Below are 15,026 nucleotides of genomic sequence, written 5' to 3'. Positions count from 1 at the left end.
ATCATGGTGCATCAAGTGTGTATCAAGGTCCAAAGGCAATCAAGAAGTATCAAATGTATATCAAGTGGATCAGGTGTGTATCAAGTATATCAGGTGTATCAAATTTATATCGTAACAATGACATTGTGACCATTTACATCTTGTATATGTGGGATATGTTTTGTTTTTGCCATTTTTACAAGCAATAAATTTGTGTGTTATAGACTTAATTATTATAACTTGTTTCCTTGGCAAGTGCACCAAATAAAAATAAATATTTTTAAACTATTTTTCATTTTATTTTTCAAAGTTTGATTTGAATTTTATAAACATTTGTAATAAGTAGATGAAAATTAAGAATTTTAGAGGTAAAAGATGGGTTTGAATGTTTAATTTTAAATAATTAAAAATAAATAGTCAAATGATTATCAAAACTATTATGTAGATATCCATAACCTACAAGATGATACCAATATTCCTATAACTCTCCCTTATTCCATGTTGTAACTTTCATTCCAGTGAATTTCATAATGTAACCCATATCATGACATGTCCTATAAATCGAGGTATGTGGTGCATTTGTAAGACACACCACAATTGAGTTCAATTGTTCTCTACTTCCTCCATTCCCTATTTCTTCTCTTTGGTGGTTTCATTCTTCTTATATAGTTTCTTTGTTCTTGTTTTATAACACGTTATCAGCACGAGTCTTTACATTTATCATTTGCAAAAGGTAGGCTATGAAGTGTTAGTATGTTTTATTGTTCTGTATTTGTGAACATTACACGAACTATTCCATGTATATATTATGCATAGTTTAAATGTTTGAGAGTATTGTACCTATTGCATGTTGTAATTTTACACATAATGTTTACAAATTTATTGTTGGTTAAAAATAATGTTAGTTCACAATAAGATTGTGATTTGATTCATCTTAATTTATTTATGACTTATGTGATTGTTTATGTTTGGTTCTTATTTCAATTATTTTAAGATCTATATATAGTTTATGGTTCTTAATGGTTTGTGTCTACAATTTAATTGTCTACTTTCTATTAATATAAGTTTTGTAATTGTTTTTATGATCTAAATGTTTTTATCAATTTACCTAAACATGTTGTTTTAATATATTATGTATAAGTATGTTGTAAAGTTAACATTTTTGGTGTATTTTGTTGTCACAATTTTTCATAATATGATATTTATCTAAATTGCTTTCTAATGCATGTTTAACATGTTTATTAAATTTCTAATATAAGTAAATTTATTTGTTATAGTTTTACTATGTCAAGTCTTACCAAGTTAGAATTTCTAGCTCTTGATATCAATGGTGATAATTATTTACCATGAATGCTTGATGCTGAAATTCATTTGGATGCTATGAATCTTGAAGAAACAATTAAAGAAGGAAACACGACTTCAAGTCAAGAAAAAGCGAAAGTCATGATTTTCCTTAGACATCGTCTTCATGAGGGACTAAAAATTGAATATCTTACAGTAAAAGATCCCTATAAATTATGGCAAAGTCTAAAAGAAAGGTATGATCATAAAAAAAGTGTAATTCTTCCTAAAGCTCGATATGATTGGATACACTTAAGGTTGCAAGATTTTAAATCAGTAAGTGATTATAATTCCGCATTATTTAAAATTTGTTCAAAATTATTGTTATGCGGAGAAAAAATTACTGATGAAGATATGTTAGAGAAAACATTTTCTACATTTCATGTCTCGAATATGCTCTTGCAGCATCAATATGGAGAAATGAGGTTTAAAAAATATTATGAGCTCATATCATGCATTCTTGTGGCTGAACAAAATAACGAGTTATTAATGAAAAACCATGACTCTCGACCAACTGGAACAACACCATTCCCTGAAGCGTATGCTGTATTTTCAAACAATAATGGTCGAGGTCGAGGTCGTGGTCGTGACCGTGGTAAAGGAAGAAATAATTATACTTTTCGTGCTAATAATTATTTAGATTTCAAGAAAATCACAATTGATGATCATAGAGGAAAGACTCCACAAAATAAGAAATTAAAAAGGTAAAAATCAATGTTTTCGTGGTGGTATGAATGGTCATTGGACTCGTACTTGTCGTACGTCCAAGCACTTAGTCGACCTCTATCAAGCCTCATTGAAGGAAAAAGGGAAGAATGTGGAAGTAAACTTTTCCTATCAAGATGATGTCTATGACCCTTCGAATATGACACATTTGGATGTTGCTAATTTTTTTGAGTCTCCCGAAGAGAAAACTGATGGTAATGAAGAAGTAGCAAATACATCCTTTAATTATGATAATGTCCAAAACTGATATTTACATTATGTTTTGGTGTTTTCTTTATTCAACGTTTCCCAATTTATTTAAATTATTTATATTTCAACGTTAGTTTTTTTTTTTTTTTAATCGTGAGACTTATTATATATTTTTTTAATGAAGAGTTATGAAGATTTCTCATATTTTGGCTGACTCAAAAGTGAATAATGAAGACTTATGCTTGGCAGATTGTGCAATTACGCACACAATACTTAAACATAAAAAGTATTTATCTACATTGACAATTCTCGAAGCAAATGTCAATACAATATCAGGTTCTACAAACTTGGTTGAAAGTTTTGGTAAAGCAAACCTTATTTTGCCTAGAGGAACAAAATTCACAATTAATAATGCTTTATTCTCTAGTAAGTAAAAAAAAAACTTAGTTTCAAAGATATACGTCAAAATGGTTATCATGTTGAAAAGACTAATAAAAATAAATATAGAATATCTTTATATTACATTTATTGCTTCACATGAAAAGCGTATATTGGAAACACTGCCTGCTTTTTCTTCTGGATTATATTGTACTCATATACGAGTAATTGAAACATATGCAACCATGAACCCGAAGTTCATAAATTTAGATATGTTTACTGTTTGACATGATCGATTGGGTCATCCTGGGTCAATAATGATGAGAAGAATTATTGAAAATTCTCATGGGCATCCGCTGAAGAACCAGAAGATTCTTCAATTCAATGAATTATCATGTGTTGCTTGCTCTCAAGAAAAATTGATTATTAGGTCATTACCAGCCAAAGTGGGAGTTGAGTCACCTACATTTTTAGAACGAATTCATGGTGACATATGTGGACCCATTAATCCACCAAGTAGATGGTCACATGTGTGTTTATTATCAAGTCGAAACCTTGCATTAAGAGCACAATTTCCTGATTATACAATAAAAAACATTTAACTTGATAATGTTGTAGCTCATATTCCAAGCATTTAATAATAGGTGAGTTTACATCCCAAGCATTTAATAATTATTGCATGTCAATTGGGATAAATATTGAACATCGGGTAGCTCATGTTCATACACAAAATGGTTTGGCAGAATCACTTATCAAGCGTTTACAATTGATTGTCATACCATTACTTATACGAGCAAAGCTTCTATTATTTGTATGGGGTCATGCTATTCTGCATGCAGAGTCACTTATACGCATAAGACCGACATTTTATCATAAGTATTCCCCGATACAATTAGCTTATGGGCAGGAGCCAAATATTTCCCATTTACGAATTTTTGGTTGTGTATATATTCCAATTTCCCCACCATAACGAACTAAAATGGGACCTCAAAGAAGGTTAGGAATATATGTTGGATTTGAATCCCCATCAATCATTCGATATCTTGAATTCTTGACGGGTTATGTATTTACTGCACGGTTTGCTGATTGTCATTTTAATGAGACAACTTTTCCAACATTAGGGAGAGGAAGTAAGAAGTTGGAAAATGAAATTGTCTGGAATGTATCATTATTGTCTCATTTAGATCCTCGTACAAGGCAGTGTGAACTAGAAGTTCAAAAGATAATTCATTTACAAAGTGTAGCAAGCCAAATGCCAGATGCATTTACAGATACTAAGAGAGTGATCAAGTCATATATTCCAGCTGTAAATGCTCCATCTAAAATTGAAATCCCAATTCAGCAAGTTGCTGAATCCATGTTACGGCAAAAATGTGATAGACCAATAGGTTCAAAGGATAAAAATCCTCGAAAAAAAAAGTGATTAATAGTTGAAATGACTTAATTGACAATAGAAACATTCAAGAAGAAGTCCTGTACATAACTAATGGTAAAAATGTTGAAGAGACTTAAGTAGATAACAATGAGATCTCGATAAATTATATCATGACAGGAAAAAGATGGAATAGAACTGATGTAGTTGTGGACAACATTTTTGCATATAATGTTGCACATAATATCATTAATGAAAATGAGGATTCTGAACCTAAATCTGTTGAAGAATGTCGCAATAGAAAGGATTGACCCAAGTGGAAAGAAATCATCCAAGCATAATTGAACTCACTTTCAAAACATGGAGTTTTTAGACCTGTAGTTCATACACCTAAAGGTGTAAAACCTATGGGATTTAAATGGGTATATGTGCGTAAAAGAAATGAAAATAATGAGGTCGCTAGATATAAAGCACGACTTTTTGCACAAGGATTTTCTTAAAGACATGACATTGATTATGAGGAAACATACTCTCCTGTAGTGGATACTATTACATTAAGATATATAATTAGTCTGACTGTATGTGAAAAGCTTGATATGCATCTTATGGATGTAGTTACAACATATCTGTATGGATCTTTGGAAAATGAAATCTATATGAAAATCCTTGAAGGATTTAAGATATATGAATCATATAATTCAAAATCTAGAGAATTATATTCAATCAAATTACAAAGATCATTATATGGATTGAAACAATCAAGACGAATGTGGTACAATCGCTTAAGTGAATATTTATTGAAAGAAGGTTATCAAAATAACCAAATTTGTCCATGTGTTTTTATTAAGAAATCATAGTCAGGATTTACTATTATATCTGTATATGTTGATGATTTAAATATAATTGGAACTTCTGAAGAGCTTTCAAAGTCAATAAAATATCTCAAAAAGAAATTCGAGATGAAAGATCTTGGCAAAACAAAATTTTTCCTTGGCTTGCAAATCGAGCATTTAGCCGATGAAATTTTTATTCATCAATTCTACATGGACAAAGCACACCCATTGAATAGTCCATTGGTGGTTCGATCACTAGATGTGAAAAAAGGAAGGACATCTTTCGACCTCGAGAAGATAATGAAGAATTACTTGGTCCTGAAGTACCATACCTTAGTGCAATAGGTGCACTAATGTATCTTGCTAATAACACAAGACCAGATATAGCATTTTCAGTAAATTTATTAGCAAGATATAGTTCTTCTCCAACGAAAAGACATTGGAATGAAGTTAAGCATGTACTTCATTATCTTCGAGGGACGATTAATATGAGTTTGTTTTATTCAAACAAATCAAACATTGATTTAGTTGATTATGCAGATGCTGGATATTTATCTGACCCACATAAAACAAGATCTCAAACAGGTTATCTGTTTACATGTGGAGGAACTGCTATATCTTGGCGATCTGTAAAGCAAACTATTACGACCACTTCATCGAATCATGCAGAAATTCTTGCAATTCATGAAGCTAGTAGAGAATGTGTATGGTTGAGGTCAATGACTCATCATATTCAAGAAACATGTGGTTTGTTTTTCAATAAAAACCTACTAACATTGTTATTTGAGGACAATACTGCATGTATAGCACAAATTAAAGGAGGGTATATAAAAGAAGATAGAACAAAACATATATCACCAAAACTCTTCTATGCACATGACCTTGAAGAAAATGATGACATCAGTGTTCAACAAATTTCTTCAAAGAACAACTTGGCAGACTTATTCACAAAGACATTACCCACATCAACATTTAAAAAGTTAGTGCATAATATTGGAATGCGATAACTCAAAGAACTCAAGTGATTTATTCATAAGGGGAAGTAGAAATATTGACTTAAAAGAATAGAAAAATTGCACTCTTTTTCCCTTGACTATGGGTTTTCCTATTGGATTTTTCTAATAAGGTTTTTAATGAGGAAATTATTAATATATAAAATGACGTACTCTTTTTCCTTCATTAGGATTTTTTCTATTGGGTTTTTCCCTAGTAAGGTTTTAACCATTTATTTTATATAATATTGATATCTAAGGGGGAGTATTATGAATGAAATTACGTAGATATCCATAACCTACAAGATGTTACCAATATTCATATAACTCTCCCTTATTCCATGTTATAACTTTCCATTGAATTTCATGATGTAACTCATACCATGACATGTCCTCTAAATAGACGCATGTGGTGTATTGGTAAGACATACCACAATTGAGTTCAATTGTTCCCTACTTCCTCCATTCCCTATTTCTTCTCTTTGATGGTTTCATTTTCTTATATAGTTTCTTTATTCTTGTTTTATAACAAAAACAAAGTTTTAGCTATTTTTTCTAACTAGATGAACACATGCATGCACGTGAAAATAAAATGTATTTCACGATCTAAAGAATAAACTCAAAATGTAAATACATGGTATGACAAATATAAATGTTTTTTTTTTTTTATCTCAAACCATGCATGATAATTCAATGTACGAAATATAAATAATTAGTTTTTTTTATTAATATACATACATCTCACTTGTGAAACAAAACCACAGTTCAACATACAACCATCTCTAACTAAATAGTCCCCAACTGATTGATATCATTGTGTATGTTGACCTCAATAAAACATCCATTTGAATAATCATGTTCCAACGTGAAGATTTGTATTCCATTGATATCAATTGCATCTATTGAACTTAGCAACTACACCTATTAGAATCAAACAGTAAAATATAAATTTATTAAAAAAGTAGAGGCAAAATAGAAACATAAAAGATTCTTCCTAGACTGGTCTCACATTAGATTTATAGATTTATAGATTTATAGATTTATAGAAAAATTCTAAATAGAATGGGTGTGCGATGGAATTCCATCGGACTACACAACAGCGTAGCACGTCGTTTTACGCAAATGGCCATGTAAGGTCACCCAATATAGTAAAGAAAACAAAACAAAGTTGAATTTAGGAATATTTACCAATTCAGCGGCTTCACCATCTCCTAAAAATGTCATTAACCATCTTCCAAAAAAAGAACAACGTTATGTGAGTATAAAAAACCTTTGTATGACTTCTAAACCTTTGCCCATCCACACCAATTACAATCTCAAAATCTCTTCTTTCTCTTCTTCCAAATCTTTCTCTCCTTAACGGGAGGGAAAGAAAACTTAATCGGTTGTTTTTCATACATATAGATAATGGGTGCCTGCGCTACCAAGCCTAAAGTCAAGGCCGATGATTTGGCTGCAATCCCTGCACCCGAACCTATTGATCATGACATTGTGAAGAACAACGAGGAAGTCAAATTCGTGGAAGAGGAAAAGAAGAGTGATCAGACCGATGAAAAAAAGAAGGAAAACAACGAGAAAGTTGTCGTCAAGGAGAAGAAGCCCCCGTCTCTCGCCTCCTTGCTCGTTGAGGTATACTTTATCTAATTTAATAGATTGAATATTTGAAGGCTTTCAAACAAAGTAGGAGATCTTGTTTTGAAAATTGTTTATGTAATTTATTTATTATGATTAGAAACCCACAAACTATGGAAGATAACTTGGGAGTAAATAAAGAACAAAGGTAAGTGTAACTTAGTGATTAGATATTTAGGTAAACGATACAAATATAGTTTGAGATGCTATAATAAATAAACATAGAATAATCATCTATGAAAATATAATTCCACTTGATAGAATATCTGGGATGTAACATTGCATATTGCATATTTGAAAGTAATTTTCAAATTATCAAAATCTAAAACATGCATTTAGGGTTCTTTTTATGAGTTTTTGAGTTCTTGATAAGGAAATTATTAAGCATGTGAATAAAATAGAAAAAAAATTGCACCTTCTTTTATAGAAGGAAGCCGCTCCGGCGGTAGAAGTTTCCGGCATACCGAAGGCCGAGGAAAAGCCGAAGGCGAAAGAAGTGGCAGCGCCAACTATTGAAGCAGAACTGAAGAAAAGCGAAGAGAAACCAAAAGAAAAGGATGAGAAAAGCGTATGATGATTTGAAAGAAGAAAATAAGGCGAAGCGCTCTTTATTTGAAATATAATTTTCTCTTCTGAAAAGCTATTCATTATTCAGTATGTTGTGCAAAGATTGGTAATCATTTCTAAGGTGTGGAGGGGTCTATGTTTCCTTTATCTATTAATATTCACTTTAATGAAATATTTAAAACTTCTTTTAGTGTTTCATTTGTGGGTTTGGATTTTGGAACACTTTTTCATTACTCTCTAATTCTAAGTTAAAAATAATAATGAATTGAAAAATTGTTTTAAATGAAAATATTAGTTACAATTATATATGACAAAGTTTCATATAGTCTATTAGTGGTAGACCATAGACAATGATAGACGTTTATCAACGTATATTAGTATCTATTCGTGAGATTTTAATAGTCTTATCAACATTTATTAGTAATATTTGTTATATTTATAAATAATTTTTTTTGTTCGTTTACACTATATTTAAAAACAACCCTAGAAAATACACTTTGACATGAATGATGGAACTTGTATGATAGATGTGCATGACTCTACTCAGGACTTTTTTCAAGAACTTAATGCTATGATACCAACTTGTCATGCAAAAAGTATGAGACATTCTCGTCGCATAGGTACAAAAGATCATCAATCTCAATTCATCATTACAAGTTTATATAAATTAGGCATTTCTCAATTACACATCATCTTATTACATTATGTTAGTTCATGTGTAAGTCGAATTTATTTATAAATCATATGTATTTTAAGATTTGGAAAGTATAAGAGAAATCATGTATATTCATAGTTTCAATAGAATTATAGTAAGGATATTTAAATACACTTTATAAATATTTTTTGGTTTCAGAAAACATTTCGTAAGAAGAACCACTCACAATCACAATAGCTAGTTATTACCCACGAGCTCCCTTCCACTTTCGAGTTCAGGCTTGATTAGGATCTTCAGAAGACATTGGAAGTTCTCTCTAATTTCTCTTAAGTAAGCATAGGGTAAAAGCAGCTTTATAAGAATTGGAATTCACCTATTTATAGAATTTTTCATTGAAGTTTCCTATGTTAGAATGATTACATCTGTCGATGACGAGAATTGGTCTAGTGTTAGAACACCACGTTTTTCTACCATATCCTTACCTTGAATTTGGATTGGACAGCAAAGTCAAAACAAAAGTCGACTTCCTTACGTGAGAACGACATTACTAGTTCCTAGTGACATAGACTTAAAACACATCAATACTCTCCACGTTGTCACTTTTCACCGTGTAGTAGTTCTCATCGCATAAGTCACTTCGTCATATGAAGTCTTTTCACGTGGGATAGATTGTGAGCAGGGCCTCACATTTAAAATAAGTTGGTGCTCACCCTTATTTAATCAGATGAGAATGCTGCCTCTTCCATTTTACATATACCTTGGATTCTTTGCCAAATGCTAAGTTGCCACTTCCTGATTCGTCAACCTTTACAAGCATGCTTTTTACTCATACATATGGTTAGTTGAAAAGTGTCCAGGAACCATGTTTTATCTTTGCTCACATTCTATATTTGTGCAAGCCATCAACAAGGTGGCAAATTCTTGACTCTATCTTCAATGTAGTTTTCTTTCTCTTCAACTCTGTTGTTTCTAAGAGCTCTACCTTCGGACGCAAAATGACCAAAACTTATAACAAATATAACATTTAATGTTTGATTTATCATACCTTGATCTCTAGTTTCCTTGTCCATAACTTTTTGTTGAGTCTTTTGGTCCTCTTTTGTAGTTATGTTGTTATCTTCATTGGGCCTCCAACCACATCCTTGTCCTTGATGTCCACCACATTCTCGTCCTTGTTTACTTCTATTATTAGAACTATCACCTTCACTAGTAGAATCAACTGGTAACTTAAGCAATTGATCCTCAGTTCCTTCCTTTTTCTTTTTTTCTCTTCATATGCTTGTAACGAATCCATGAATTGCTCAATATTCATGACCTCTAAACCTTTTGTTTCTTCGTTTAGGGCAACAATATAATCAAACTTTGAATCTAACAATTCTTAGTATTTTCTCCATGGTTTGAACATCATCAATTTTTCACCATTTCTTTTAAGCTGATTGGTGAAGTTAAACTCTAAAAAAAATACTCTGAGATGGTTGTAGTATATAAAAAAAAAAACTTGCTCGATAATAATATGCAACTTGCTTGATAATCAAAATCGGCTTGAATTGGCAATACTAAAAGGGCTTCATAATTCACCCTAATAATCGAATCCAAGAAGCGAAATAACTCCCATTTGGAATAGAAAAGTCACGCTTCAATAAAGGAAAATATTGAACGAAAATATTCCAGCTGAATATTTCTAGATAAGGAAAATATTCTCTAGGAAAATCTTATGATCTCAGCAGTGGATGTTAATTAAGACTTTGTTTGAGACAATTGTAGAACCACTACCTTTTACTTAACAAAAGCCAACGCCTCAAATCTCTCCAATACCAAGAAATCAAATATCACCAACAAATTAAAGACACTTGTATATACTGAAGTTAATCTTCTCTATCTTCATTAGATCCTGTCTAGCCAACGTCTAACAAGCATTCAATATTAGCATGACCATAATGTTTAAATGATAATCCAAGCCGAAAAACAACCTTTAAATAACACATAATTTATTCTGATGCAATCCAATGATCAACTGTAGGACATGCATGTGTATTGATACACAACCTACTCTATCTTTTAAGATTCTTTAGCAGTTCTCCTTTTGTAACTTGTAAGTTGCATATCATTGTGGTATCACGTTACTTATCTCTTAAGTTTCCTATCTCAAGCAAGAAGTCCACATTTTCTTTGTGAAAGCAGTATTCCTTTTTTGCTTCTTATTAACTTAACTCTAAAGGAGGATTTATCCACATGCCCAAATCTTTCATATTGAATTGGCTATGGAAAAAGGTTTTTTTGGGATTGAATACTTAAAACGTCATCATCAATAATCACAAAATGATGTTGTTCTTAGATCTCTTGAAAAAGGTCGAGATATTTGGGTGCTCTTTTGCGTTCTAAAGTAATCAATCACTTGACTAAAGTTTCCAAAACAAAACTAGTGGACTCTACCTTAATCAATACAAATTTTTTTGAATGTCATACTAAACAAAAAATAAATACAGATTAAAATATAAATGAAATATGTATTAAAGAAAACCCTAATATTTCAAAAAGGCTTTGCTTTAACCAATCGCAATTATTGAGAGAATATACAACCAAACACAATCAAACCAATGGATGGAGGAGAGGATTTCGATCACCCCACAGAAGATGAATCTGTTAGGTTTTGTATCCTAAAACCTCACAATTGATTGATTTATTAATTAAATTATTGAATGTGCGATACTAAATTATATCCATTAACAGTGAAAAAACACAGTGAATTATTATCCACCGAATTTGAAATACAAAACTGGCAAGAAATTTAGAGCCAATAGAAATGGAAAGAATAACATAAAATCTACTACCAAAAACGAAAGATAATATGATCACCCAACCTCACCCAACCTCACAATATGCCATAAACCAAAATCATAACAAAGGGGTAAGAGGTTTTATCTAGACTAGCTAGACTGAGAAAGAGTCGTGTTCTTTCATTGAGTTTTTGAGAGTGTTTAAGCGTTATGTTTTACTTATTTATTTTTTTAATGTATTACTGTGTTAGAATGGCTACCTGTTTTAAAATTTGATTAATTAGATAGTGGAGAATGCAAAATATAATATTGAAATAGGTAATAAACGTTCTCCTCGATCGTTTCTCTCTATCTCAACTTGCTTACTTTTCTTTGAGTTATCTATCTGTTGGTACTTCCAATTATTCTTATTATTGTTGTGGTGTTTTCACGTAAACTTAGAATAACAACACTCTTAGACATGACTGAAGGTAGTTCCATTAAAACAACATTCGGCTAACAATAAATAGCAACGTCATGATATTCTACAAGGATATAATAACAATATTTCAAGTTTTCAACAACAAAATAAATCTGATCACACTAAGGAAGGATTAAAAATATAGAAAAGAAAAAAGGTTTCTAAGCTATAAAAGCCCATGTCAACTTTCAAACCCCTTGCTGACATACAGTTTCGTTTTATTCATTACACATAACATATAAAATCGATAAACTTTTTGGCAAATACGATGTTATATATCATTCATCACCATCAGCCCTAGTTCTCTTGAACCGCCTTGTAGGGTTTCAACATTCGATTGAGATCTCCACTAAGATGAAGAGACATCAGTTCATTGGTTGACCCGACGAGGTCTCCGGCAATGAAGACAGCGGGAACAGGTGGCGTGTTGCAGCCTTGAAGCCTTACAAGAGCCTTCTCCATGTCTCTTCCTTCAGGGTCTTGATCAAGCTCGTACACCATGGGACTAACTCCAAGATCCCTTAGAAGAACACTCACAGCATAACAAAGGCAGCAAGAACTCTTGCTTATTATTAGCACTTCATTTTCAGCTGCTAATCTATTCACCTTTTCCATTCACTAACTCTAAAATATTAAGAAAAAAAAAACTCCTTTTTCCCCCCTTTATTGCCCTTCAAAAGTGTGTACTGCACTTTGAAAGTCTCTCACACTATTTGGTGGTGGGTTGAGATGAATATATATCTCAAACCAACAATATTACTATCTACGGAAGGGTTTTATATGTTTAGATTTTCTTTTTTTTCAATAAAAGAGGTGCGTTTTGGTTTTTATATAGAGGGGATGATGTATAAAAGGGCTGCTATTTACTGAATTTGAAAATGACGGATCGTTGAAAAAGATGATGCTTTTTCTTTTTGTTTCTTTTTCAGAATCTAAACTTATAAAGTATCTTGCAAGTAGAAGAGGGGTTTTGTTGGGTTTCCAGAAATATTCAAAGTTTTATAATTTGTTGTTGAAAAATATTTAACCAAGGCCCCTCCAGTTGGTGTATTTTTAGGTTCATTCTTGATTGGACCCGAGTATCCGTTTCAGCATTATGAATTCTAATACCATATTTGATAGTATATATTTTTCTCAAAGTTATAATTGACAAGGAGAGAAGTAATTTTAAGGAGTGTTACGATGTAAATCTCTCCCTACATGGGTTGTATTATATAACTTTGTTTTTGTATTTATTTTTTGTCTTTCTAAATTGAATTCTCAGTTCCTATCGCGTTATGATGAGGGCTGCAAGCCAAATATTTAAAATCAAATAAATATATAAAAATTTAACTTTGAATATTCCTTTAACAATTGTTTTTATCCAAAGTTTTTAATTATATTTTGTCTTAGTTTCATCAAGATTGATAGAATAAGATCTATTTCAGGTACCCAATATAGATATGGGGGTAGGGTGTTCGCGGTTCGATTTTGAAGCTAAAACTGCACCGAACCGTAAAATGAAAAAAAAATCTTATTTGAAATCGAACCAAACCACTCATTTGTGCCTAACTGAATGGAAATTGAACCATATATGCATAAATAAAATCGAATCAAAACTGAACCACTTATGCAAAGTTACAAATATAGAAATTTCAAAATTACAGACATAGATGTTTCAAACATTGAAATTTGAAAGTTCATCAAAGTATAGAAGCTTCAAAATCCACCTAAGATAAATAAAAGTTCTACATTCATACAAACTTCGTCAAGGCAACTTGTTCTTTACTTTTTGATTATGTCATTCTTCTCCTTCTCGTTCCTCTCATTGATTTTTGTCTCTATACCCGCTTTGAAGTCTAAAAAAAATCTTATTATTAACATATTATTTATATATCTTATTATTAACATATTATTTATATATCTTATTCAAAAATCTTATTATTAACATATTATTTATATATTGCAATGGTTTTCCAAAATTTGTAAAATATAAAATTATATTTTCGTTTTTCATTATTCCAAGTTTACACTTATTGGTGTATCAACATGTATGTATATCAGTAGTATATTTGGTATACCAACATCGGAGGATGGATATATGCTTTATATTGGGTACATCGGTTGACTAATATATCGAGAACACAGAGTATATAAGTTGTTCTAGAGATATATTCAATTTATCGTTCATAAATCAAGTTTATCAGTCAAGATCGAGAGTATTGGCTCATTTACTACTATCATTCATGGACTTAATTTCAATTCTTATCAGTCTATTATAGAATAATATTACTTTTCTAGTAGATTATAATTAGGTTATAGATGTTTTTAATTTGCTATGTTAGCAACCATTTTGAAGGAGTAGTTTTGATAAACGGTTGGTACATAAATATTACACTTTCTATTGTCAAAGTCGTTTCACTTGTCTTGATATATAATTGACATATAGTTGAACAAATGTACCTCTAAGAAGTATATGTATTGATATATGGACGATTTGTACTTAAAATAAAATTTGAATTAATGTTGATATTGATAATAATACACCAATCAAATACTTAAAATATTATTTATAAAAAATGTTGATATAGTACTACCCCAATTGATAAGAAGGTTCTGAATGTTGAACTACCGGTTGAAGGAACCATTAGGCGAGAGAAGAAAGTCGAAAGCAGATGAGGAAAGAGTTGGGACAAGTATTTATTGTGAGCGTGATAGAAATATGATTTATAAGTAATATGTCGTGAGTGATAGAATCTATTTTATGAACATATGTTTGATTATAAGTTATGAAAAAACAGATGAGATGATAGACAATATTCTCCGACCATGAATAAAGTGATTAACTTCAGAAATAGCTAATATGATGACAATTAAATGTCCTTTAGCCATTTCACAAGCATTTAACTATAGAAATAGCTAGAGTACACGAAAGACAGAACATATATATATATAAAGGTTAAACACAGAGTTTTGCCTCACCCTCTACCAAATTTAGACACAAAGAAGGTGGAAGGGAGCTAAACCAAGAAATAAAAGTCCCGTGAAGCATGAGGTTGGCCTTGATCACATTGGAGGTATAGGCTCCCCTTGGCCTCTAAAGGCACACCGGGCATTGGTTGGCAAAATTATCATCTATTTTCTAG

The 15,026-nt window shown here is 31.3% G+C and overlaps 2 protein-coding genes across 3 annotated transcripts; one reads left to right on the top strand and one right to left on the bottom strand.

The window, feature by feature from the left end:
• Nucleotides 1–7,109: 7,109 nt before the first annotated feature.
• On the top strand, nucleotides 7,110–8,207 carry LOC101207974 (microtubule-associated protein 1B). Of its 2 annotated transcripts, none has more exons than XM_031889151.1 (2): nucleotides 7,110–7,439; nucleotides 7,873–8,207. In XM_031889151.1, exons 1-2 carry the CDS (start codon nucleotides 7,218–7,220, stop codon nucleotides 8,014–8,016), a joined length of 366 nt encoding a protein of 121 aa, XP_031745011.1. In that variant the 5' UTR covers nucleotides 7,110–7,217; the 3' UTR covers nucleotides 8,017–8,207. The 2 variants fall into 2 exon arrangements, with proteins under 2 accessions (XP_031745011.1, XP_004139808.1); XM_004139760.3 differs by having other exon boundaries at nucleotides 7,870–8,207.
• A 3,695-nt stretch (nucleotides 8,208–11,902) lies between these two features.
• On the bottom strand, nucleotides 11,903–12,706 carry LOC101209034 (glutaredoxin-C13). Its single transcript, XM_004139830.3, has one exon. It carries the CDS (start codon nucleotides 12,514–12,516, stop codon nucleotides 12,199–12,201), a length of 318 nt encoding a protein of 105 aa, XP_004139878.1. The 5' UTR covers nucleotides 12,517–12,706; the 3' UTR covers nucleotides 11,903–12,198.
• Nucleotides 12,707–15,026: the final 2,320 nt, after the last annotated feature.

Source organism: Cucumis sativus, chromosome 7, assembly GCF_000004075.3.
Source record: "Cucumis sativus cultivar 9930 chromosome 7, Cucumber_9930_V3, whole genome shotgun sequence".
NCBI classification, from domain to species: Eukaryota; Viridiplantae; Streptophyta; class Magnoliopsida; order Cucurbitales; family Cucurbitaceae; genus Cucumis; species Cucumis sativus.
Note: the sequence above shows the minus strand (reverse complement) of the source record. Positions and strands in the feature narration are given on the sequence as shown.

What these genes read in the sequence shown, in the direction of transcription:
- LOC101207974 (XM_004139760.3), top strand. Translation starts at nt 7,218, where the DNA reads ATGGGTGCCTGCGCTACCAAGCCTAAAGTCAAGGCCGATGATTTGGCT. An exon ending in TCGCCTCCTTGCTCGTTGAG is followed by an intron (nt 7,440 to 7,869) that starts GTATACTTTATC and finishes CTTCTTTTATAG; the next exon opens with AAGGAAGCCGCTCCGGCGGT.
- LOC101209034 (XM_004139830.3), bottom strand. Translation starts at nt 12,516, where the DNA reads ATGGAAAAGGTGAATAGATTAGCAGCTGAAAATGAAGTGCTAATAATA.